This window comes from Haliotis rubra, unplaced genomic scaffold (assembly GCF_003918875.1).
Source record: "Haliotis rubra isolate DU_JTF1 unplaced genomic scaffold, ASM391887v1 Scf154, whole genome shotgun sequence".
Lineage (NCBI taxonomy): Eukaryota > Metazoa > Mollusca > Gastropoda > Lepetellida > Haliotidae > Haliotis > Haliotis rubra.
Genome location: NW_025765492.1, coordinates 205,328 through 230,386, shown reverse-complemented (window position 1 = coordinate 230,386; position 25,059 = coordinate 205,328). Strand labels below are relative to the sequence as shown.

The following is a 25,059-nucleotide window of genomic DNA, read 5'->3' as shown; positions in this document are numbered from 1 at the left end:
GGGATACGACGGTGTGTGTCAACCAAGTCAGCGAGCCTGACCACCCGATGCCGTTAGTCGCCTCTTACGACAAGCATGGGTTGCTGAAGTACAAATAGTCTTCCTGGTAAACTCCGCAACGTTCCACGCGCGTTACGATCCCCTGGAAATAATCGAGCCTAAACTAGTGATTGATGTTATGAGCAATGTTATACGCCGTTGTAAACATCGCGTCTGACCACTCGAACAATCTGACGACATTATTACATTTTGCCGTTACCTTATTATTGATGGAACGGACAAAACATTGGCATGTCGTCACTTGTTGTATACCAGTGGCATTGTTATCGTTAATCATTGGCAAACGTTTGTAACTTTGTACCCAGCACTGGATTATGGCATAGTAAAGGGATGCAGCTAATCCCAGCGAGGCTCTGCGCTAAAGCGACTCGAACCGCGCCCCCGTACACACCAGAACAATAGAATAGTTTAATGTTTATTGCAGAGATGTGATATACATAAAAATCATATAATGTCAAACGCCTGCCCTGTAAAATGTCATGTTTTCTGTAAAATGGTGGATATACACAAAAACAGTTCGATTAAGAAGTTGGCGATATGTAAAATTCGGAATATCTTGGACCTATATATATATATGGTGCAAGAGGAATTACAGTGTTTCAAGAGATAAAGAAAATCCTTGAGAACAACAATTCCCATTGTGTAAGCAGACCACATTGCAGTCCTAATCAGCCGCTAGTGTAGTCTAGGGAGACAATAATATGATCAATGTCATGATAACATTCGAACAATTACCATCTGTCACAGAATAGTATTCATAAACATAATGCTATTATACAGTTTGCAGCACACACATATGTTTCTACACATGGATGCACATTACCGTTATTAAACACACATTTAACATTACTACATAATTAAAACACAGTGGTATGACAATAAATTTCTATAGTCAACAGCTTTGGAAGGTTAGTCATGTGAGCTGTAAAGTTATACCCCGCTGTTATACCCAGCTGTCTTAAACAATTAATAAGGTGAAAAATGACGCTTGTTTTTAAAAACATTATGCCAACCGTGAGCAACAAAACAATAACGCTCCTCACACACATTAAACTATCCAAGCCCGAACAAGGATCACTACTTTTTGGAAATGTACACAATAACACTCAGTTCAATCAATATCTACCCAGTGAAATAGTGTACCCGGTTGCACCTCTTGGTAAGCACACTTATCAGTCTTTGATCTTGTTTACTTTAAAATGCCAAATTAATGAATCTGATCCCGTACTGATTACCCCATTCAGGTGTTAGCTAATTTAAAGGAGTGTTTTTAATATCATTTTTTGCATAATAATATATGGGGTTTGAATCCACGATACACTCTAACGATTTGTGATAAACCTACATGCAGCTGATACGCTCGAAATATAATAAAGACAGACAGTTTTGATTTAAAAACCCATGTCAATGAGGCAAATAATTACAATTCCTCGTCATCACAAACCGTTTTGTTAAAACATATAATAACATATAAAAGGAACCTGTTCATCTTGTTCATCACCTCGAAGGGATAATGCAGGCAAAACAACATTTATTAGTTTAAGTAAATTTGGGTCAACATATTTTGAGAAGAAAAAGAAATGTCTTTTCTAAAAATCGTCTGTCTTGTCATTATGATTTTAATATTCATAGCACTGATCATGCACAGACTAGTTTAGCTCTCCTTTAGTATTATGTACCTGACGAGCTATCTGTAAAACAACATATGATTATAGAAGAAACGTATACTGCAGAGTATGCTTTACAAGCACGACTGATTTCCTAGTTCAGCTCGCTTAGTTTTCGAAAGAGATGATGGTAAAAACACTGTTAAAAACAATATATTAAAATCTGAAACTATATTTTGTGCTCACTACAAACAGAACATCAATTTATGACATGCCAACCAATTTGACACGAAAATGAACGCAAAATGAACATGCGTGTTCATGAACACAATCGTGTGACTAAATTGATGGTTTCGGGCTGCAAATATATTTACGACGGATGACGGACATCGAATAGCTAGTTCAAAAGTATCACAAGGAAACGTTATTTTTCGGGACTAAGACGTTCTTCACACATGTCCACATCTACGTCTATCTCTACTGAGGGAGATTTCATTTTCTTGGTTAGTATAAGCATTGTACAGAACAAAAGAGCCACAAAAATGTACAATGAATAACATAAGTATAAATAGGACATAGGTCCAAAAACATCAAACATAACCCCACCAACAAATGGCAGAACCATCGCCCCGAGACCTAGTGAGGCACCGGAAGCGGAAATTATTCGAGGACCAAATTTCACATATTTCGCGCACCATGCATATCCGGCTCCAACATTTGGCGATATGAAGATTCCGATTGTGCATGTACAAATCCACAGAATAACTTCCGAATATTGGACTGTAAAAACCAAAACTGTTTCACCAATAAGTAATGGGATCATACAACAATATATGAGTTTCTCTACGCCAATAAACGGTGTCAGAAATATAGCGATAATTCTTCCTAGAAGTGACGAACCCCAATATAATGACGTCATCATAACCATTTTAGGTTTCTCTAGGTGAAGTGGTCCCTTAACACCAAACTCTGTTAGATATGTGGAGTACATCACGCTGCTGCCAAGTAGGGGAAAATATAATATAACAAATAATACGGAAAACAATATAACAAGGGCTTGTTTGGGTTCGTGATTGGTAAGATCTTCCCGTGTTACTCTAACAGCATCGTCGGATGATTTTCCCTTGTTTTGTCTCCAGTAGATGAAGAATGCAAATGCAGGTGGCAGAACAAGGATCGCCAATATATAGTAAGCATATGTGATATAAACGTCTTGGGGTAAACATCTTAAAGATGTTGATAAAGTTGCGTTGTCTGAAGCATTTGCAAACGTTGACAACTCGGAGCTCTGTGTTTGTGGCCTGTACAATACTGGGTGCTTAAGGTCAGTGATGTTCACGTTTTCATAACTGACGTTGGTGGCGGTGAAGTATGCCGTCTCGGGGTCGTATGGTGTACAGAGAAATAGTTTGATGAACAAGGGTGAGATAATTCCTCCAGTGGTTGTTCCGAGTAATATACATTGAAATGGAACCCCTTTATTCTCTCTCCACAGGGCGTTGCATTTTTCTATTGCATCTGAAACAGCATAAGATGTAAGGACACGGTAATGGCATATCTCACTGTTGCATTTATTGTAGTTTTGTACTGATGTCCGGCAGCGTATAATGTCTACATTTTCCAAGATTCATTATTAACACATGCATTATTGCGATAATGCTGCTAAGACCATTATGTTGGAAAATCAGTTCGAACAGAAAGTGTTTAACATAAGCCCCAAACAATAATGTGCTTTACACAGAAACAGGGAATAGACTGCGTGGAAGCCCATACTTTAACAAAACATCATTAAAACATTATATTATTGTGTAAGTTTGGATTGTCAAGACAGTCCATAGTGATACCGGTTTTAGGCGTTTTAGTTTAGTGACGATTACAGTCATTCCTACTTGTTGGTCCCTGCCTGGCGCTCGGCATTAATGGGTACAACAAGGACTGGTCGGCTCGGAGTCAGTATAATGTGTCTGAGTGGGGTATTCATGCTTCACTGCGGCATGGTATCTCAGTGGGCAAGCACTATAAAACCAGCTTAAGTCTGGGCTAGTACAAGCAGCCGCACATACACATACACACGCATGCACGTCGTCATATGAGCGAAATATTCTCAAGCACGACGTTAAACCCAATTTCACCTCACCTCACAGTAATTCCGCTGACGAACCAAGAAACATGATCCGGTCGAACCGTGATTGGAACCAACGAAGAGGTGCCTTGGAGGACTCAAACACTCATGAAGCCTACCAAAGAACAAGTAATTCATCCAGTTACATTAAACAAGCTATGTCAGAAACAAATATATTGAACTTGGTATATACTTACAACAGTACACAAATCCCCTGAGAAAGCCTTGTAATGTGAAAAATGTCAACACGTAGTAGTAATTGGGTATCACGGCAGACAGAGCAACACTGAGACTTCCTAGCAAAACAGAGACTGAAAGTCTCAAGTCACAGCCACACGTCTTGCTGAGAAGGCCTGCTAGAATGGCGCCGACGAAGTCACCGAGTCCGGTGGACAGCACGACGAAGTTGAGTTGCTGAAGGTCTACCTGCAGCAGAGACTGGAGTTCCAGAAGACTTGGACCAAGGAGAGAGTCGCTAACACCCTGGAAAGAGGACTTATATATCACATTTCTCAAATCAAGTACAAGGCAAAGATACAGAATACCTGATAGTTGCTGCGTTCATGTTCCCCCGTCATGTTCTCGAGAAAAAGATTATTTTAAAATGATGTCCCATGGATACAGTACTACATGTACATGTAAGTTAACATGTTTCGGCGACGAGAGCGGTGAGGTTGGTCGCTTTGGCAGAGGTACTAGTATGTCCTTGTCTTATTCACTGTTGAGGTTTACATAAACATCATTTACAGATGAAGATGCAAAATACAGCAGAGAGGGTTCGGGTGATCCTGGCACAGTCGGGCTGGTGAGGCTCACAATCAGCTCAGCGCCCTTGTCCCCTCTACACGCAGCCCTGACAGCGAATGGGACTTTTGCCAGGAAACGCTGCCTAGACGAACCCACCAAGAACTTTCCGGAGAATATGAATGCTCCCCAATACTGCAGCCTTCTGCATTACCCTGAGTGTCTGTTGGGCTGTGCTCCCGGTGGAGAACCTGGGCACTCTTCTGATCTGAGCCAAGAGATCAGAACCAAGGGCACCAAGAACAATGGAGAGTCTGACGACAGTGTACTTGGGATGCAAGCGAGACATTTCAAAGGCGAGGTCCGCATATTTATCATGCTTTTCCTGAATCTTGCAAATCACGTTGCTGTCAAACGGGACAGAAAATTCAATGATATAAATAAATTCATTGGCTTTATCAAAAAGGACAAGATCAGGTTTGTTGGTTCTTCTGAGGCTGTATATGGGCCTATTCCAAAGAAGTTTAACGCTGTCATTTTCCATGACGCCCTGGACATGTTCAGGGCCGTACCATGTATGGACCTCGGAGTCAAAGCCACAGGCATGGCGAAGACGATAATAGAAGCAACGAGCCATGCCATCACGTCTTTTAAGATATGCTGTTTGTGCCAAGGTCTTGGGCAGTGTCTGTAAATTCATTACACAGTCAACATTTCATATTGATATTTTCTTTAAGAATCACATTAAGGCGATTGCGAGTTGGAAGTGACTGGTCCTGATCAGCAAAAAGGAAACCCTCAGTTTCGCATTTAAGACCAGCCGACTTCATCCAGGCGTAGGAGTCAGTTGGATTGCTATTCTGTTCCACACACTGCATAACATAAATCTTCAGACCATTGTACAACAGCTGTTCAACGCTTTCTAAGAACAGAGGTCTACTTTTACATACACGGATTTTGATGGTGAAGACCCATTTACTTGAAGACCTATGCTGAATGGTACTCACCACCATGACCAAAGACCAGAATATCCACACTGTCTGAAGTATCTTCCAGCACTGGATTTTGACCATCTTGATACACCGTATTGGACCTATCTGTAAGAGAGGCGCGGTTTTAATATCAATTGCACATAACATTATAAATCGGGGTCAAGGGCTTTCATTTGGACACAATTCCAATACAATTGTTTACGTTTCTATACATGCTGACACAATGACATTTACGGTATCCCATTGTTCTCTTTCACATGCATATTGTCACAGGAACATAAATAACATAATTCATATAAAATTCAAATAAAATTCCATTGTCACTGATCGGGTCCATATACATATTGACACAGTGATAACAGATACTGACACTATGCCCTGATGGACTGTATGGCATGAGGGGGGAAGCTCAACTTTCAAATAGTCAACATTCCTTTCACATGTTGGACAATATTCCGACATGCACAGCCTTTGGTGTCCACATTTTACATCATTTATAAATAAGAATCAAGCATGTGCTTTCTACGAACATTTCAAAAATTCAAGCAAAATCTTGCTCTAAAGTTCTTTGAGGACGGTTTCACCATTTAAGTCCTTTGTACAACTGTTTCAGTGTTATTTGACAGACAGGACAGGACGGGGGTGGGGGACATAGCAACGTCATTTTCCACACCCATTCCCTCACTTGTTAACTGTTGATAATGGAAACATAAATGTAACTAGTGGTATACACAACATATTGATAATAACATCACCGGTCTTGTGTAATGGAACAGTTAATCCATGTGACCCAACAGAAGAAGAGGTGAAGATACAGCACTGAGCAAAACAAAGCAATAATTAAGCAATTCTGCGCCGTAATTAGCATAAGGATAATTCCCTATGTAATCAAAATGTCCTTCCAATATACATTTATTGTGAGCGTTGTGAAATCAATGAACGATACAATGTATTGATGTATCTGTTTGATTCTATTGCTGTTTTATAGACAGACTGCATGTGGCCGGGACGTTAATTAAAAAGTCAATAAAAAGTTACACAAAACCATTTCTTATTTGCGTCACACAGTTTAGCGGGCAACAGTATTATGTATGGTATTCTCTTTGCCTGTTTTTTGTGTAGGCCAGGTTAATGAATATGCATATCACGTAAAATTAATGTTGCAAAAAAAAGTCAGCGGTAGAACTGAAGACGACAGCAGGCATTTTTTTGTAGTTGAGGAATAATGGGTGAGTAGGTGATTTATGATTTTAAGTAACATCGGCAATATTTCACCCATATCGTGACTAAAACAAGTTATAATTTCATAATAAATCATGGTAAATTATAAAAACCTGCCGGCGAATGACAGTAAAAGTACCTAGAATATCATAGATATAATTGTAAAACTAGTATGAAAGTATAAAATATCGTAACTATGAAAGACAATACAATATAAAACACGTGCTATTGATCGCCAACAACTGAATGTAGATCACCATACTAGAGGCCATGGGACTTATAGTACCTTTGCTACTTGCATGGATCCTAGCTGGATTTACACCATCCCTTTAGCCGCTGGCGCTTGTAGTCAAAATTAGCCCATTAAAATAGCACATATTCTACGATTAAAAACACGTGGTATGAACACCTTTGCATGAAATGGGACTTACATACCTTCTCAGGGGGACAATAATTTTACGATACTTAAACCCCATTTGAAGGTAATGCCACTCACAGTCAAAGTCATTAATTCATTCTCGCAAATTAAAATTCATATTCTAATTACAAAACATATCAAAATTTATCCATTAATTCAATCTATTTTAAAAACTCAATAATTAAATGAACATGTACATGAAAGATCCTTCACCGTTTTGACACTGAAATAGTTATCCCTTGTGATGGAATATGAGGAATAATGGTAAAAATGGTACAAGTTGATGGTAATCACGTGACAAAACGCACCCCGGGACCGAATGGCCAATGTCTGGGCTCGTCTACTAGACGGGAGATGTCAGTCAGGTTTTATAGATAATAATAATAGTACATATTTATAATGCGCACATATCACGCTCGTAAGCATGCTCATGGCGCTAAGATATTAGATAGGTACATTACGTCATGTGGTAGGTCACTGATCCATGCACATATACATACGTAAGATCCGCCGACGTAGGGAGGTGTTAATTGACATTTACAGATAGCATTGAGAATGAAAGGTCCTGCCCGGAGGGGGTTTATGATAAGAAGGGATACACCGAATGTTTGTTGAATAAATTAAACAGACAAATGAGATTAAATTTCGGTGCACTTTGGACATACATTGAAACAATATGTGAATATATGAAGTTTTAAAGAAACTTATTGAAATGGTTTACTCTTTGACAGCTGTCATGGTAACCTGACTTCTGAATTTGTTGCAACTGATGAGTCTGACAATAATTTTGGATAACGTCCCCGGTGTCACAACAATGTGTGTGCCCTATTTAATCTAATGTGGACTAAGTCACTTGACGACAACATCAGGAGTATGGAATGTGCACACTGATGTCAGCAGAACATGACACACACCCTTCTTTTTATATCATCAATATTTCATAACATCAATCGTCTTTTAGAGGCTTTATGCATACAAATGAACCAAGGTTTCTTTTAATTGTTTGCAAAATGTTATTTGTTTGCACCCACACTCTCCTGACTGTTATGGCCCTTATGTCTCAACATTGTGTTCAACTTTAGCAGGTGGTGACGTGGAGTTGGATCTTCACACATGCACAGTGAGTGAGTGAGTTTAGTTTTACGCCGTTTATAGCAATATTCCAGCAATATCACGGCGGGGGACACCAGAAATGGGCTTCACACATTGTACCCATGTGAAGAATCGAACACTGTAACCACTAGATTACCCCTCCGCCATACATTATGGCAGAGGAACACTGTTTTCAGCTGATATTACAAAACTCTGTTAATTGTGATTAAGAATAATCACATTTTAGGCAGAATAACCAATAAACCTCCTAAATCATATACACTTTTCACTTTGTGAAATTGGCAAGTTTACCAATCTAAAACAGTCTTAGCTTGATGAATGAATAGACTTACGTGCTATTTCCTTCCATGACGTGGCCTCCACCTACTTAATGGGTCATTTGCCTTACTCGAGTTCAACAGACAGTAGGGTTCACTGGTCAGTGTTTCAGACTGCCGGTCATGATCCAACCCTTTTCTTCATGTTAAAGTTGATTAATGTGACGCTGGCCAGTTTCTGACCATGCTGTCTCTCCAACTTCGAGCAACGTTTCAGATTCCTCCCCTGTGTACTTACGTCACCCGCTAATGTCAAAGGTGCTTATACTATTGACTTTTGGGTAAATGAAAGCACAGCCATGTGTGTCAACCTCCTCGTGGATGATTTACCAAACAATGACAGTCATTTGAGTGTTATACAGTATTTAAGTTCGACCACTCGTAAACAATGTCATCACATTATGTCCTGAGTGTTATAACCACGTTCCACGAGTGTAGCTCAACTTGGCTATAATGTGATGATGGCAGCCGAGGAAGGCAAACAACCTACCATTAATGAATACGAAACATGCATTGTTACTGGTTTTGGGGTTTAAAGATTGGTTCATTTTTATTGTTAAATATTTTTGGGATGATATAATCTAAATAACCATAGTCATGCATCAAATTAACACATGGTCTCCTTCTTTTGCAGTGTAAGTAAACTTAGGCTCAGTATTATTCGTTACACTGATATACTGAGTCTAACAAAACCTTATGGAAGGTCGCGTCAGGTAACCTTTGAGTGACCTATGACCGCCCAATCAAACGCGAGACGACCAATCAGACAACGGTTACTAATTAGGGTTCGGCGGGACTTTCAAAATGGATTTTCTCTTCCCAGGTCGCCAAGACTGATCTCACAACAAATGAAAACCCACATAAAACACAGATATATGACCTGCAGAATATACGCTTTTGGGTTTCTGTTGGCATGGTTATCATTAGCTAATATTACCGAAAGCTGACATCATTGAATACTGACAAAACGCTATTTTCAGCGACTGTTTACTCACGGTTGTGGCGTGCTCCATGTGCATCACTCGGAAGCTATCGTACGGAAAATAGCATTCGGAATCGTTCGGGTACAAAACTTTTTCGAGGTAAAAGTTCAAAAGGCATGTGCGAATGTCAGCATTCGCGATTTGGTAAGCAGTGTTCTGATTGGTCAATTGAAAAGGTTACCTGACGCGACCTTCCACAAGGTTTTGTTAGACTCAGTATAGCAGTGTAACGAATAATACTGAGCCTAAGTTTACTTAGACTGATTCTTTTGTGACATGTGAATATACTGGCAATAGCTCCAATCGTGAATGTATGATCATAAGAATTTCTTTATTAATGCAGAAAAACATCATAAAATTCCTTTTGACATAGTCATCCTATAGACATCTTGGACTGGAAAAAGTGTAGAAGGTTAATCAAAGTTTCATTTTTCTAAAAAGCTACATGTATATATACAGTACATACATCACAGATTGGCCTAGTGCAGATGGTTCCAAAGTTGTCTGCAAGGACAGCGGATATAAACTTTTAGATAATGTATGTAACATATAAACGAGTCCCAAAGAACGTGTGTTAATAATCAAAACAACGGCGAATGCCCTCCAGATGCTGTTACTTTGAAGTATTCCTGATGTGTGTAGTCTGGTTTCAATAAAGAACCCAACAGTGGAAGCATTTTCGGATTTCTGTGGCGTGGATGGTTCGATGACTGAGATTGATTTTGATCCCATTTCTGTGTTTAGAACCTTGATATTAATTTTAGTTAACACACACGTGATTTATTTGCAGCCGTAAACAAAATGAACCCCATTTTACCATTGGTATAGTTTAAATATCTGCTTAGGTAAACATACATATACCATTATAAACTTCAGTACACAGCAAATGTACGCAGATAACTGTATGCAACCATGACGCAACAACCCTTCAGTTTTTAGGCAACTTAATTGCATAAATACAACAGGTCTTGCTCCTCTCTTGTCATCCATATTTGGTGGTATAAACCTACACTTGGTCATTTGTCACCGGTCACTTGATGGCCAGTTAATGAATGTATAACATGCATCACAAGTGGTGAACAGAATACAGATTACCTGACGAATGTTCCCTGTTGACATTTCACGTGTCTGTTACTCACCAATATTCATTCAGGTCTAATGTGGCAAATGCACTACATGCTATGCAATCTACACATGGCAACTAGCATCAAAGGAATTATCAACTGAATTAAAAAACATTGATCAAAGGATTAACCGATAATATGTAGCAGTGATGAAATTTCAGCGTTTATTCCCCTGGCATTTCATATGGTTGATTTAAAATTAAAATGTATCAATTTCCATCTTGTATTTTTAGCAATGTCATTATGTTGCGGGTGAGGTCATTATAATATGTCATAAAATGCAAATAAAAACTATAAAATAATAGTTCATAAAAAAAAGGTTTTAGGTGGTAGTATTTTATAGGTTATTTAGTTCATTTGTGGTGAAAGAGTTCATCAATTGTATTGATGACAAAGGTAGCATTTCAAGAGAAATGCATTTGTTCTGAGATCACTGTATATATTTAGCTCTGGGCAAGGTCAAGGTTGTCAGTCAAGGCTCATAGTTCAAGGTTGTGTCATGTCAGGTCATGACACTAGCAATTGTTTATCTTGTGATCAGCTGTGCTGATTTCTGATTGGTTGATTGGCAAACAATTGTCTCTGCATGTTGCACCTGAGCAACTAACCTTCATTTCACATTGGGACACAGAGATTGACAGATGAGCCTTTTTGTTTTGGCATGACATTTTTACAGTGCTTGTTAGTACAAGTAAAATAAGTGTTATAATCAAATTCATAGTAAAAAGCTTATTTTATCTTTAACTATAATATTGTATTGTAATTTCTTGTAGTTAATATAAATTAAAAGTAATAATTCTATGGTACTTTAAATAAGCATTTCAAACATTATCTTTACAAAGTTAGTTACTTGCCAAATTAAATTATTCCACGTCATAATTTAATTCCTATCACATTATAATTTCCCAAAGTGTGATTTGTGACTGACTGAATGAATTGTTGTACTGTTTGTGTACTACAGACGGTAGCGTGTATGCTGCAGTATGCCATGTGGTCTTGGGAGGGCGCCGCCATGCGCTTGATAAGCTGTATACCATATATATGTAAGTGACTGATTGTGTATTAAGGATTTTGCTACATGGTATTAGGCTGTGTCATTCTTGGTTTTATTCTTTGTATGTAATATGAGAATGTGTATGTAATTATGCAATATTTTGGGCATTTGTATTAGAACTCAATGAAGTGTAATGAAATGAAATCTGTTGCCATTTAAATCTGGTGTATTGAATTCAATGTACTTAACATGACTTCTGTTATTTCAACATGGTGTAATGATTGATATGTTAAGTATGTCATGAATTAAGATGTGATGTGTTGAATGTCAAGATACTGTTAACTATATTACTGCCTAAATGTTCCAGGGCACTAAGTTATCAGTACCATGCTGGATCACCAGAAAAAAACACTCACAATACTTTGAATAAAAGATTGACCCCAGACAGCCATCTTCGTCATTTCGCTCCGGCGAAAAGAGATATTACAATACGTTGACTGATTAATCACTATTATATTGTGGATTTATCCAAAGTTAGTTTAATTTAACATTTCATTCAGGTATGTATGTTTATTTACGCAAGCGGAATACACCCATTATCCAGTTGTAAAGTGTGTTTTGTAAAAGCATACACATATGTAAATATTGATGGATACATTACTTGAATAAGGTTACTTCCTGATATTATAAACCTTTCATGTCCAACACCCTCCTTGCACACACGTGCAACCAAACAAGGGCATGCTACTCGCCATGTGTGATAACAACACCTGTGGTCTCCCCTTGTATGTGTGTGTCTCTCACCAAGGGCGCTTGTTGATAGATTTAGTTATTGACAACACGTGCTTGATGGTGAAAGTAAAACGTTATCACTCTTGAATATCTTTGTTAACCATACATATCTGGTAGTTCACAATACTGAGAATTAAACCAGGTTGTATTACCCAACTAAATGACACTATCACAATGTCTACTCATAGTGTTAGGTTGTAGATATCATTGTTATATATATAATTAGTAGATTGTATTGGAGATTATAATATCTTGGTACGATCTTTGATCATTGCATGTCAATACGTATCACATTTACTGGAGACAGTTACGATTGTAGGAAATGCATTGCCTATGACATTCTGTGAGTATTTTATTGGATGTGCATGCAGAGTATCATAACGATCAATTTCCAAAGCTGCTATAAGAACACATCTGTTAGCTCTTACCTGCATTGCTGAGTGTAAAACGTGGCAGTGCAGGTTACCTTTAGTAAGTGGTTGCACCCGATGCAAGGAACAATAAATCCTCAAACATCTCATAGCTCTCATTGTGTGTTTTAATTGGGAAGTTAGAGACTGGAAGTAATACGTTTCTCTCTGCGTGACTTGTTTCAAGCAGAAACGTGTGTACTCATAAATCAGTTACGTAGCAGATTCTTGCGCGTGTTGTCATGGTAGTAAGTGTGGAATTGGTGTCATGAGGACACATTGAAGTAACGTTTAATGGCAGGGTAAGGGTCACTGTGATGTACGTCATCAATAATAGTTCCCGGACAAGTGCAGCTGGACTTCATACAGAACATGAGTCTGTAGATGCAACATCAGCTGGATTTGACAAGATGTGTGACAAAGACAGACTGAAGGAGGTGATGTTGGATGGTGTACATTGTGCACAGGAGGGTAAGTAGGATGAGTACAGTTCCTGGACTATGTGTTAAGTGAGTGAGTGAGTTGGTTAAAATTTATCGTCACATCGGCAATATTTCAGCGATATCGTGACGAGAACAATTAAGTTTACACATATTAATTAATTGTAAATTGTAAAAACATGTCAACGAAGCACAGTAAAATAACTAGATTATCACAGATTAAAACTAGTAATTAACTCTAAAACAGTTTAACTATAGATGACAATACAAAGTAAAAACAGGCTGTATATTGCTAGCAACTGAAGGTAGATCACCATACTAGGGACCATGACTATGTGTTAAGTATCCCCGAGAGAACAATAAGTAGATCAAAAAGAAGAACAAGCCCAGAAACAGAGATTGAAAGTACTGTCTGTGTCTGATGCATCCCACGTAGCGCAACAGAGGAACGAACACAAGAGATTTCATGTTGAAGTCAATGTCTGTGGGTCTTCTTATGTATTCATTCCAGACAGGTGGTCCTGACTTACTTAACACTTCTTATTACTTCAAACCGTTACAGTTTACAAAACATCTTGTTTCAGTGGACATCAACTAAGAAACAAGTATTAGAATTTTAAGGTTTGAGGGATCTCTTGATTTTGGCAAAGGATTGCAAGATATCGATGAAACAACATTAGAGGGACCACAAGGACATCATAGCCTTAATTAGGATATTTCCCTGCCTGTAAATTCTGCTGTTTGTGGGTTCTCTCTCTTGAAAAAAGTCAAGCCTGACTGGTGGCCAAGGCTGAAAAGTGACAGTCTGACAGACCTTATGTCAATTCAAGTAAATGGAGCAAGTGTCAGTGATTTTATTCCAGATGATGCAGTGGCATTGGGGTTGACCACAACCGAGAATGACTGACTGACTGAGTTTGGTTTTACGCCGCTTTTAGCAATATTCCAGCAACATCACGGCGAGGGACACCAGAAATGGGCTTCACACATTGTGCCAATGTGGGGATTCGAACCCCGGGTCTTCGGCGTGACGAGCCAACGCTTTAACCATTAGGCTACCCCACCGCCCCCACAACCGAGAGGTACCCGAGGTATCCTTATGGTAAAGGAGATGAAACATTCAAGGCTGATCAGACTAAACGATTAACAGCTGAGGTGGCTTGGGACAGTGATGAAATTGAAGGTGATCCGTGAGATGAATACTATCAAGTCAGGAAACTTGAACTGAATGTTAGAACGTATTCTGGAAAACAGGAACAAGATAACTGTCAAGAATTTTCAGCAAGGATTAACATCTTAAACAGCTAATGTTACAAATACTACTGACATTTAAATGATGATTTCTTGGCTATTTATCATAACAGCTGCGTTAACCAGACTGATGGAGAATTAATCCTATAAATGGGATTTAATAAAGGTAATGCAAAATTGAAACTGACTTTTTTATCATTTATCATTAAGTGGTCTGGTTCAGTTGAATGTATCTTATACTGCGTACTTGTTATGAAAATTGCTAAAAAAGTATTTATGTTACGTTATTATTCTTACTAAAGTCTATCACAATTTCAAGCTACAACTACGAGTGAAAACGGTATAGGAGTCGGCATCGAAACGTCGCTCTAAGCAATAAAACACGAAGTTGTTATCCATAAAGTCGTATGCTTTATCACTGACTCACAAACTTCTAGAACGCCGATCAAACAACGTAGATGGGAGATGAAAATTGTTATAATAATAAACTGGATTTACATATTGTACAAACTGTTTGTAAAATAACTGACATATTAACGGGTCTCACAGATGACTACAGTTTCCAAAAAAATCCAAGACGAAACATTAATTCATCTTTGTTGAACAATGTGAGGATACCCCCTCCTACGCAGAGGTCTGAACCATCAGGAATCCTTGGATATCATCCTTGTACCCACGGGAAAAAAACGATTGAGGAATTTCCCCTTTGAAGATGCGGAACTAAAGCCGGGCGTTATGTAAGAACAGTGTGATAACGACTTGCATTATAATCTTTTGCAAAGTGTGTGTAATTTGGATATATAGTTCAAACAAAATTTATTATTGTACTTAATTCATGTACAGTTGGATTGACAAACAGGGTTTCCCCTATATTAATGTCTCTACCCAAACGAATACATATTACAAAATGATATTTACATCAGAAATTAGTATACATTCATTTAGAAAAAAACATTGTGACATACTGATATTTTCAGGTAAATAAATGCATCAAATGTATGACCATTTTATACGACAATGTAAACATTGGTTATTTCTCAAACCATAATCCTGCACAATTTCGTGTCCATCACTATTTTCAATATGCACTGAAATTTTTCAATATGTTTTAAACATTGAATACGATTCGGAATCCTTTATAGATTCGTCGAGATCATTCCATTCGACAATAGCAGACGGCAAAAAGATCGTTTATATAATTCCATGCGGCAATTAGGAACATGAATATTATCAGAGAATAATTTTGATATGTGGTTTATATAAAAAAAATATACAAAGCTAGAACAGCTCTGCGTCCACTGAAAATCTTTAAAATAATACATCTTGTCGCAATCTGCTTTCATATTCTACAACGACGGAGAAATGTGTTTTAATACATACAATAATATTATTTCTAGATGAAAGAATAGTTCTTATTGATAGCTTGTTTATTACCACTTACTACAGTCTCTCATTATTGTAAAAGGAAAAGCCGGTTTAATTCAATTCAATTATGTGACCTTCATAGATTTTCATACAATTTTTAAGTGGGGTGACATTGCTAACCCCCACCCCCACCCCACCCAACTTTGGAAGCGCGATGAACTAATTTCTTACATTTTCAAATATATATGACAGAAATAACAGCTGATGTAATTATGAGAATCGCCAATAATTATATACACCCCCAGTTCGTTTGTTTCCAATGCTGTGATTTTGAACACTGACTGGAAGCGAAAGTACTGAGTCCTTCGAGACAGAAATAATGACTTTAAATTTCACTATAAATCCTTTATGATGTCATCAGTGTGTTGATATGGTAACATACTTCTTATCAACACATATGTTTTGTAGCTAGCATGTTAAACCAGTTGGTAGTGACAAATACGATAAAACATTTAACAAGGCATTGTTCGAGAGGTGGATCGGATTGCAAAATGAATTTACAATATTTCAACGTTATGCCACAGTTAAGCATGGGAACCAGGCATATGCTGTATAAAACAGTTCTGTCGTTGTATGATACCATTGACATAAAGGTCCATAAACATTTGAATCGTCATTTTAAACATCGCACTCATTGTTTCAGTCTAGACAGAGATCTGAAGAGAGAACGGAAGATTTACACAACTTGGGAGGATCTGCATCTCTGAAGGAATCGTTCATGTAATAGAGACAGACAGACACAAGATCAGCTAGTGTGCAAACAGTATCAGTTCATGGGGGCGGTGGGGTAGCCTAGCTCGTAACGCCGATGACCCCGGTTCGAGTTCCCACATGGATACAATGGGTGAAACCCATTTCTGGTGTCCCTCGCCGTGATATTGCTGGGATTAAAAGCGGCGTAAAACTGAACTCACTCACTCGCTCATGTGTTATTGAAGTATAGTGCGTTCATCTAATAGAAAGAAGCGACAAAACCCTTTCCACATCGTACGTAATACCTGCTAACAGCAGAGTCGATTGTACAATTGCGACGATAACGTTCAACTGTGATGTAAGTATGCCTATTGGTGTTATACATGTATTTGAATTATCCATGTACTGTCACACAACAGCCTTAACCTACCGTGTTAATGAACGTACTATTGTCATTACGTACATACTCCTCTGTCCTCTCATTACTTGCTGACAACGATATTAGAATCTATGTCGAAACGTCGCATTTCACAGAATAAGAAAAGTTGCATATCCATAAAAAATTGTCAATGACATCATCCTTCCTCTATATTGTATATAATCTTACCTCATCTGTTTCTCTGTTTCCCTGTATTTGGTCAAGTACATCCGCGATTAAAATAGTGCTGACATTATGTCTCAGATATTCACTTATATTTATCGTGATAAGTAAACCTACACTGCCAAATGATATTTCGATTTTAACGCATATATCTATGACAACATTACAGTTCTCCAGGTCACCTTCCCGCAATATAAAGTTTTTTTTCTGCAGCTTAAATCTACCTTATTGGTAACGACCCAGTTCATGTTTATCGCTTGCGTATTATATTCTGGTAGAAGTAACATAGACTAATATTGATCTTGTTCTCCAACAATGGAAACTATTATTTGTTCGTTTCCATCACACAAAATTCAGGTCATCGTGTAATTAGCACATTGTCAAGCTAGTATTGTGCTGTCTTTGTTTCTCTGTTAAACAATGTTAACGTGATCCTGATTATTCATTGTTATCACAGCTGGCAGGTGGGAGTCCAACCCTGGTCCCAAACATCACAATGAAAATATTTATTGAGCAAAAGCTTTCAATATTTCACTTAAATATTAAAAAGCATTAAAAAAATCAACACTATTTATGTGAGCTTCTGTCTGATTATGTCATTGTCTGTTTTACCAAAACTCACTTTAATGAATCTGTTAATAACGAATTTTGGGCTCCAGATAAGGGCCGTGTCGGCGTATATACGGATAAAAAATATGCACGATACGGTGGAAAATAATTTAGAAAACGTAGCAGATACGCACCACAACAATGGTGTACGGTCTTAGAATCATTTACAGACGTATTTATCTGCAACTTTTTTGTTTTGTTATGTATTGACGTGTTTACACAAGAGTAGCAATGTTGTGGCGCATATATGAAACGAAACACAAGATTACTGATACTCCATTACATTCCATTCAGTACTCTAAACGTACTCTTAAGGTTTCCAGTACTCCTGTATTGAAAAAATAAGGAGTACGTACTCCTGATGTTTAAACATTATCTGGAGCCATGAACGATGATTAACCTTTAAACATTTTCATGAACAGGTTCAACAGGACAATACTGCAAGGATTTCGCATTTAGACTTCTAGGTCTTGAAACTATGTATGACGATACCATTTGGATAAATGTATTTCTTCCTAAAAAGTCTTTATTGTTATATACGGACTACAGATCGGAATGTAGCCAAGTACTTCTTTTTGGGAGATTGGACAACATTATGTAATCGGCAAATTCAGATGATAACTTAGTATTTATAGGTGTTTTAATCAAAGATTTACTTTCTCAAAGAAATCTTCCTGTAAATAATATCATCGAAAAAAATAACCCGCGTAACGTCATAACGGAACCCACCAGCGACACCCAAACTACAAGTACGCGTTTAGATCAAATTATGATAAGTAAGGCTTTAGATGTGTGAGAAAGTGGTGTCACAGAATTTAATACAACACAATACACGATCTTAAGGGGACATATATTTGCATAGATGTATATATCTCAACTAAATTCGCATTGTTATAATTGGTAATAAATTTGAAATTATTAAAAATTGTAGGTCGTTAGACTACCGCTGCATGACGCTATGATATATAATTAGTCGTTGCGAAATCACTATCCCATGCTGCACGTGCAATATACTGGTCACCGAATAAGGGGCCCAGCAGAAGTCACCCAGTCGAGATGTTGTGTGGTTTGTGCATGTGCTAGTGCATGGAACATGAACTAATTAATTGACGAACCTAACATTGGATGGGATTTTACGGGACTGAAGATTTACAGAGACGTTTAAGAAGAACGGTAAAGTTTCCGAAGTCTGTTGAATGAACATTGCTGTGAATACGAAACTATGGCGAGGTGTGTTTGACACTGCACGGGACACTCGCGCACGTGGGTTTGAGTTAAGACATTTGAATTATGCAAGTACTTTCGACCGGCATGAAGTTGGAAGTGGCGGTCAAGGTATTGTGTTTCGCTTTTCTGGATTTACTAGTATTCACAGAAAAATATGGCAACTTCAAATGTGTTACTGGGATTGTTGGAATTCAAACCCCGGAAGTCGACTTGGGAAGAATGGTGCGAGATTCTGTCACATGTTTTCGCTGCCAACGAAATTGACGACACATCGAAAAAAGAAACTTAAGTATTTTGTTGGCTTCATGTGGAACAGACAACATATAAAGAGTAAGTTGGCGTTCTATAGATGGTAATAATGATAAGGTGAATGCACTTATAAGTGGTACAGATTGGATCTGTTTCACCATTTTAACAATGTGGATGAAGCGTAAGGATGCATTGAAGAATGCTTTAATGAGCATACAAATCAATATGTTCCATCTAAAGCTGTGAGTAAAAGCCCTAATGACGAACCATGTATCAAGGCTTGTTATAGTAGAGGTATTGTCTCTTCAAATAAAGACGAGTATCAGTGAATCCAGAACACGTTATTCGGACTCTAGATACAAAGCTACATTACAGTATAGCATCTCAGAGGCTATCGTCAGTTCTCCTGCCTACCGCAGTCCGAGGGTCAAGTCCTCTTACAATAAGAATTCAACGTATTATGGCATAGTCTTAAGGTTAAGAAGGACCTGATGGCCATGGTAATAATAGTCAATCTGCAGCACTGCAAAGATTTAGATATACCGCTTTAAACACGTTTATACTCCCTGTTAAAACCCATATCCCACCATAGTGTGTACGATATGTCATAGAGTAAACCATTTCAATAAGTTTCTGTAAAACTTCATATATTCAAACACAAGTGTTTCAATATATATCCAAAGTGCACCGAAATTCTATCCCCTTTGTCTGTTTAATGTATTCAGCAATCATTCTGTGTAGCCCTCTTATCATAAACCACCCTCCGGGCAGGACCCTTAATTCTTAATGCTATCAGTAAATGCCAATCAACACCTCACTACGTCAGCGGATCTTACGTATGTACATGTGCATAGGTCAGTGACCTTGCCTTACGTGGCATAATGTCCCTATGTTTTAAGCTGACTGACATGGTCATTCAGGGAGACCAGTCAGCGACGAGACGGGCCCAGATCATCAACAGAAGCGGACGGATTGTGCGGCTAGTAGGGGCGTCGTCCAAGGCCGTCGCCTCACCAACGACTACGTTGACGATGAAGAACCGCTGTCCGACTTCTGAATGTGTGTAAGTGACAGAGCGGGTCTCCACATCAGGAACATTGGCCACTCGGTCCTGATGTGCGTTCTGTCACGTGATTTCCATCTTATGTACCATTACTACCATTATTCCCCAACCATAATACACATGGCTGCTGCTGTCTTCAACTTCACACCTGACTTGTCTTCCGTCTATTGCCCACCATCCTGAACTGCCACCCGAGAGCACCCCCAACGAACGCTCTTGGACAGATACAAGAATAAACGATAGAAACTTTAATATCAGACGCGAACGTAGGAAAGATGACAGACTAAGAAAAAGAGCCAAATTATATGCAAAAGAGATTGAGATGCTTAATCAGCGTTCAACTACATGGGACTAATGTTATCTTCTAACGGAAAATTTAATAAAACAGTGCAAGCTTTAGCAGGAAAAGGACTAAAACACAGTAAACGCCCTCATGTCGGATATAAGGAAACACCAGCTGGATATTAAATCATCTGTTGAACCTTTTGATACTTGTGTAAAACCTGTACTACATTATTGGAGCGATATATGGAGATGGATGACTACAGAATGTATAGGGATGGTACATAGCAAAATTTTGTCAAAATGCTACTCGGTGTGAAGGAAAGTACCAGCAATATTCAACTGTACGGGGAACTAGGAAGGTTCCCACTGATCATCGATCGACAGATAAATATGATCAAATACTTGGTAAAATTGATGAAATCTGAAAACTGCATCCTTAATAGCGCCTATCGAGCAGCGAAGAATGTACCCATCAGCTGGATGAAGGGAGATCAAACGTATATTGGAATACAACGGTTTCGGCTTCATCTTATTAAACCCTGTGAACATTTCAGAATTCATTCCTCTTTTAAGACAGATTTAAGGAGAATTACATAGCACTATGACAAAATCAATTACGGCAATCCCCACTACTCTACTTGTACAAGGAATTTAAAATGTCACATAAAGATGAAGATTATCTGAATAAAGTTGGAAATAGTAAGCATAGAACAGCCCAATGTAAACTCCGTCTTTCATCGTATACTCTACACATGGAGACAGGGAGACACGGCAGCAACCGAGTAGAGCTAGGTCAGAGAAGATGCATAACATGTAACAGCGATGAAATAGAAAACGTATGTCACTTCATTATAGAATGCCCTTTCTACAGCGATCAAATAGTTAAATATTTAAAGCAATACTATTTTAAACAGCCCTCAGTTTATTTTCTACTGATAACGTTAAAGAATTATGAAACTTGGCAGCATATGTGTCTCGAGTTTTCCTGCGACGAAACCACTAATCTGTACAAAAAGCTTAATATTTGTTATATCCTAGTCATCTTGATAACCAAAGTGTTATGTTTATGGCCAGAGGCTATTTATTATGGCTTGTGTCAATAAAAGTTTCTGTCTGTATGTCTATCTTACGGAAAACCTCAATGTTATCTTTGAACTGCTTGAAGCACAGGACTCAGTTATTCGAGATAAAGAATTACTAACGAGAAGTACCAAATGAATTCCCGCAGTTCGGCATTCCCAGCGTGTAACAGAAAATGCTACTCGCTTGCAAGCAGGGTACATTGTAGCTAAGATACATAGCGTTCATCTTAGCTAGGTACATTGCAAATTACAGAAGAGCGCTCAGCCAATCAGAAAACGACATGTATGTGCGAGGTAATGTAAACAATGACGATTACTCCCCGCATATGACACTGCCGGTCAGCTCAACATGCAGCACGGTAGTCTTACGCACCGCCTGGGTCCAACCTACATTTGGCGAAACTGGATTTCGTATTAATCATGTGGTATGTCTGTGTGTCCACTAGAACATTCTTTTGGGCATGGGTACGCAACAACGTGATTCTGTTGTGCATAGAATAAGGCGACGTGATATGTATTCGAGGAGATATTTGTATGGTGTATGTACGTCATGCATACGGTTTATACTAGATGAGATGTATTAGTGTTTACACGAGGTCATGTGTGTACGATGTGTACGATGTGTGTATATGAGGAGAGATTTGCTTGGCGTGTGTACATGCGATGTGATCTACATGTGTGTACATGAGGTGAGATATGTGATTATGGGGTGAGGTCTGTGTTTGTAGGTGAGATGTGTGTTTATGAGGTGAGATGTGTGTTTATGGGGTGAGATGTGTGTTTATGAGGTGAGATGTGTGTTTATGAGGTGAGATGTGTGTTTATGAGGTGAGATGTGTGTTTATGGGGTGAGATGTGTGTTTATGAGGTGAGATGTGAGTTTGAGGTGAGATGTGTGTTTATGGGGTGAGATGTGTGTTTATGAGGTGACATGGGTGATCATGAGGTGAGATATGTGATCATGAGGTGAGATATGTGATCATGAGGTGAGATGTGTGTTTATGAGGTGAGATGTGTGTTTATGAGGTGAGATCATGAGGTGAGATATGCAAATGAATACATGAGGGAATTATCATGTATTTGCAAAAGGCATGGGTCTATGATTGTTCGTGGTCTCTATTTTAAAAGCACACAACACGTGACTTGCAGCGTCAAATGACAAACCAACGGATGTATGTACAATATTGATGATATATAACAGACACTATGCATCCGACCGTTCGAACATCAGGGGAAGTAATCATGCATTATAACTTCTCAATCGCTATTTGATCTGCGCTCTTGGAAATCTTTGACAGACGACTGATCGACCAGACTCGGGTTCACACCGATTGTAAAACAGATATATTTGTCCTTACCGCCTATGTGTCATTCGCGTTGCTTTTTGGTCCTTAGTGATAGCGAACAAGTTCATAGTGAACGTTCCATTGTTGTGTCAGTACTGCAGTGTCAGTTTCAAGCAATACGTAGTTCACAATCACATTGCCACTATACGCTCATTCGGTACTCACCTCGCGCAGTTCCCAGTTCCCCCTGAAAGCACGTGGTAGTTTTACAGTGCGCAGTTCGTTTGTAGCTCGAGAGTCTATTTGTATTTCCCGAAGCCCCACAGGTGTCGGTAGTTACTCCTTAACTAAACACCGCGTTGTCACCTCACATTTGCCTACAAAGCATATCAAATAACGACTAAGCAAACATTCGCATTATCACGGAAATGAAATGCTACCGTCCATAATAACAATGATATGTAAAACTGACGCACACACGTACAATGACGCATGTTGATGATGCAGTGTGCCATGGATGCTTATCAAAATTATGTACATTACAATCATTTCATAGATGTTGTATACATTGACGGCTAAGTAATATTACCAAAACTAAAACTTTAAATAGACCCGTGAAGATCCGGGTTAGAATTGGTCTTCAGTAACCATGCTTGTCACAAGAGGGGGCTGCGCCAGGAAGGTTTATGACAGTACATATTTAGATATCAAACTGGTTGCATCGTTTGCTCTCTGTTGGCTTCGATGACAGCACGTGGAGCCGTACAAGGTTAACCTATGTAAACAAAGGATCGCTACGCAAATGGAAATAGTGTTACATGTTTTAGGATATTTTCTCAGTGAAACTAAACCATTCTATCAAAGATGTTTAATTAGATGTGTAGACTCGTCAAAAATAAAAGAGTTAAGAAATATGTAGATTATATTGAATGGACGGTGCAAGATGTGACGAATCGTCACATCTTTCTGGCCTGTGGCATAGGTACTATGCTGGCTTGACGCATGGAACTCTGGGTAGGAGAGTGGCTCGCTGACTTGGTTGACATGCAAATACATGTCATCGTATCCCAGTTGCGTAGATCTATGCTCATGACGTTGATCAGATCGCCGCTCTATAGCTGGAATATTACTGAGTGCGGCGTTAAAAACAGCCCAACCCCCAAAATAAATACCTATCGGATAAAATAGGAATATAATTGGTCACGATATTTTTGGAATGGTCGATTCCTGTAAATACCTAGGCGGCATTTTAAAAAGAAATCAAAATTCAAAATTCAACCCCGGGTATGCCAATGTCATCCCAAGCTGTGTACTGTGATCGAATTATGTTCCCTGACAAAATGTGGTTCAGAGAGAAGTGCTCCCAAAGCAAATAAAATCCATTTCTTAAGCATTAGACCTACAATGTACGAACTCGCGCCATTGAAACGGTGTCGAATACTAATCCTATCGGGTGTTAAACAGATAAATGTAGACGTTCGTCACCCAAAAAGTGAAAACGTTGAATTCATGTTCTGATACTACCAGTAATGTTACCCCAGACTTATTGCGTTTCTAGTGTGAGTGAAGATTTTAAGTCGGACACATCGTGAGTAAAACCAATTATAGATTCATGATAAATAAAGTAAATTATAAACACCTGTCAACGAATGACAGTAAAACATCTAGCACTCACATTTATTAATGTAAAACTAATTATTAAATCTAAAACATGTTAACTGTAAAAGACACGGCAATATATAACAAGCTATAGATCAGATCACCACACAGTTCATTTGCTTTCTCCACCCAAGCTAGATTTACACCATACCTTCATATGCTTCCAGTCTACAGCCTTCCCACAACGTTGCCAAAACGTTTTGTGTCAGCTGGGCACTCATGATCAGCTGTGCCACCATCCTTCGTGAATGAGTGAGTGAGTGAGTGAGTTAAAATTTTAAGTCACATAGGC

The 25,059-nt window shown here is 38.5% G+C and overlaps 1 protein-coding gene across 1 annotated transcript; it reads right to left on the bottom strand.

The window, feature by feature from the left end:
* Positions 1-459: 459 nt before the first annotated feature.
* On the bottom strand, positions 460-23,377 carry LOC124270706 (sodium-dependent glucose transporter 1-like). Its single transcript, XM_046705739.1, has 4 exons — positions 23,334-23,377; positions 5,541-5,630; positions 3,987-4,272; positions 460-3,185 (listed from the first exon to the last, which is right to left on the bottom strand). Exons 2-4 carry the CDS (start codon positions 5,604-5,606, stop codon positions 2,092-2,094), a joined length of 1,446 nt encoding a protein of 481 aa, XP_046561695.1. The 5' UTR covers positions 5,607-5,630; positions 23,334-23,377; the 3' UTR covers positions 460-2,091.
* Positions 23,378-25,059: the final 1,682 nt, after the last annotated feature.

What these genes read in the sequence shown, in the direction of transcription:
- LOC124270706 (XM_046705739.1), bottom strand. Translation starts at nt 5,606, where the DNA reads ATGGTCAAAATCCAGTGCTGGAAGATACTTCAGACAGTGTGGATATTC. An exon ending in TCTGGTCTTTGGTCATGGTG is followed by an intron (nt 4,273 to 5,540) that starts GTGAGTACCATT and finishes TCCTCTTTCCAG; the next exon opens with GGTGTTAGCGACTCTCTCCT. An exon ending in CAGGGGATTTGTGTACTGTT is followed by an intron (nt 3,186 to 3,986) that starts GTAAGTATATAC and finishes ATGCTGTTTCAG; the next exon opens with ATGCAATAGAAAAATGCAAC.